At 41.1% G+C, this 1488-nt stretch overlaps 1 protein-coding gene across 1 annotated transcript; it reads right to left on the reverse strand.

Moving 5' to 3' along the window:
• Positions 1-258: 258 nt before the first annotated feature.
• LOC124893407 lies at positions 259-1296 on the reverse strand (the record flags this gene model as incomplete). Its single annotated transcript, XM_047404412.1, has 1 exon — positions 259-1296. A coding segment is annotated over one exon (1038 nt), but the record flags the coding sequence as incomplete, so codon positions are not given.
• Positions 1297-1488: the final 192 nt, after the last annotated feature.

The raw sequence follows: 1488 nt of genomic DNA on the forward strand, positions 1-1488 counted from the left end.
GTTTAGAGGTGCTTTCATCAGTAGAAAGCACCTCTAAACCAAAACCGATTGTTCAGCCTTTCTCTATGACTAGAGTTATGGCTAAATTTAATCCTCCTTCAGAACCTTCCATAGCAGAACTTAAGGGTGAGATCTCCATGTTAAAAGGAGAAATCAAAAACCTTAAGGTCCGTCTAGATCAAGTCGAACTATATGTTCTAACAGAGCAAGTATTACAATCAGCCTCACCAAAAGCTCTCACAACTCCATCTCCTCCGATCAGCGTTCGGAGGGGTCTTCCATAATAGAGAAGAGTTTTTCTTTGGTTTCATCAGGTAGATCAAGAAGATTGATCTTTTTTCGTTTACCTGATGTGCAATCTTTCGCTCTATGACCGGTCTTGCCGCAAGTCCAGCAGGTATCTTTAGATTTTGCGAAAGATTTGCGCCTGGTTTTTCGGCGGGGCTTACTTGACTCCTTATAAGAACTTGATTCTTTATAGGAAGTCTTTCTTTTTGGATAAGATTTTTTATGACGTTTCGGGGGCATTCTTTTATGCCTCTTTCGGTCATGGAGGTCAGTAAAACCGTAATCTTGGCAGAAGGTTGTCAGACCGTATTTATGATTCTGCTTCAACTGTTGTTTAAGCTTGAGGTCCGTACAGAGTTCTATCCCAGTAGTGGTAATGAAGCTTACTAAGTCTCCGTAGGTGAGTATGTTGTAAGGAATTTGACCCTCAAATCTATCCTTAAGTTTTGTTCGGACTTTGTCTGCAAATAATGGGGGAAGACCACTGATGAATCTCTCCTTCCAGAAATCATTATTGCAGTCAGGTCTGATCATGACTTTAACAAGGAAGGTATCCTTATACCATCTAAAATCTGCAAGATTTTTGCAGCGAAGATTATTGAGAATTTCTAGACTTCTATCTTGGAAGAGTTTTGGTTCTCCTACAAAATGTCTAGATATGTGATAGAGCAGGGTTGCACAAGCGTCTTCTTGTGCTTCTTGAACCAGGGTTTCTTGACCATTAACAGTTCGGGTTACCTGTTCAAGAACCGTGGCATTATAGATGAGGTTCTTTTCTTCCTCAGAGACATAATTGTCCCACCAGTGTTTGATCATACCGGTGAAACCCGAGACAACCATGGTGGCGGCACCTTTGTCAGAGGAACCTTTGATTTTGTAGGCTGTGATGGCTACCGCTATCTCATGGAGCTTATTGTAGATCTGATGCTCAGCCAGACCATCAATATTCCATTCAGTGATGCCTCGTCCATCATGATTAGATGTGGAGAGGTAAGGATTTTCTTCGAACTGGACGTCAGGGGGAGAAGGTTTTCGATAATAGTTTTTTCGAGTTAAAAACCGATCACTAGTCAGTTTAGAGAGAGAGTTTCTTGCTGGAGGACTAGAAGAGTCTTTTGAGCTAGAAGGCTCTTGAGAGATTTTAAACTTGGTCAGTTTAGAGTTAATCTTTTCCAGAATTTGTTCGGATAGTTTGAAATC

Source organism: Capsicum annuum, unplaced genomic scaffold, assembly GCF_002878395.1.
Source record: "Capsicum annuum cultivar UCD-10X-F1 unplaced genomic scaffold, UCD10Xv1.1 ctg58936, whole genome shotgun sequence".
Classification (NCBI taxonomy): Eukaryota; Viridiplantae; Streptophyta; class Magnoliopsida; order Solanales; family Solanaceae; genus Capsicum; species Capsicum annuum.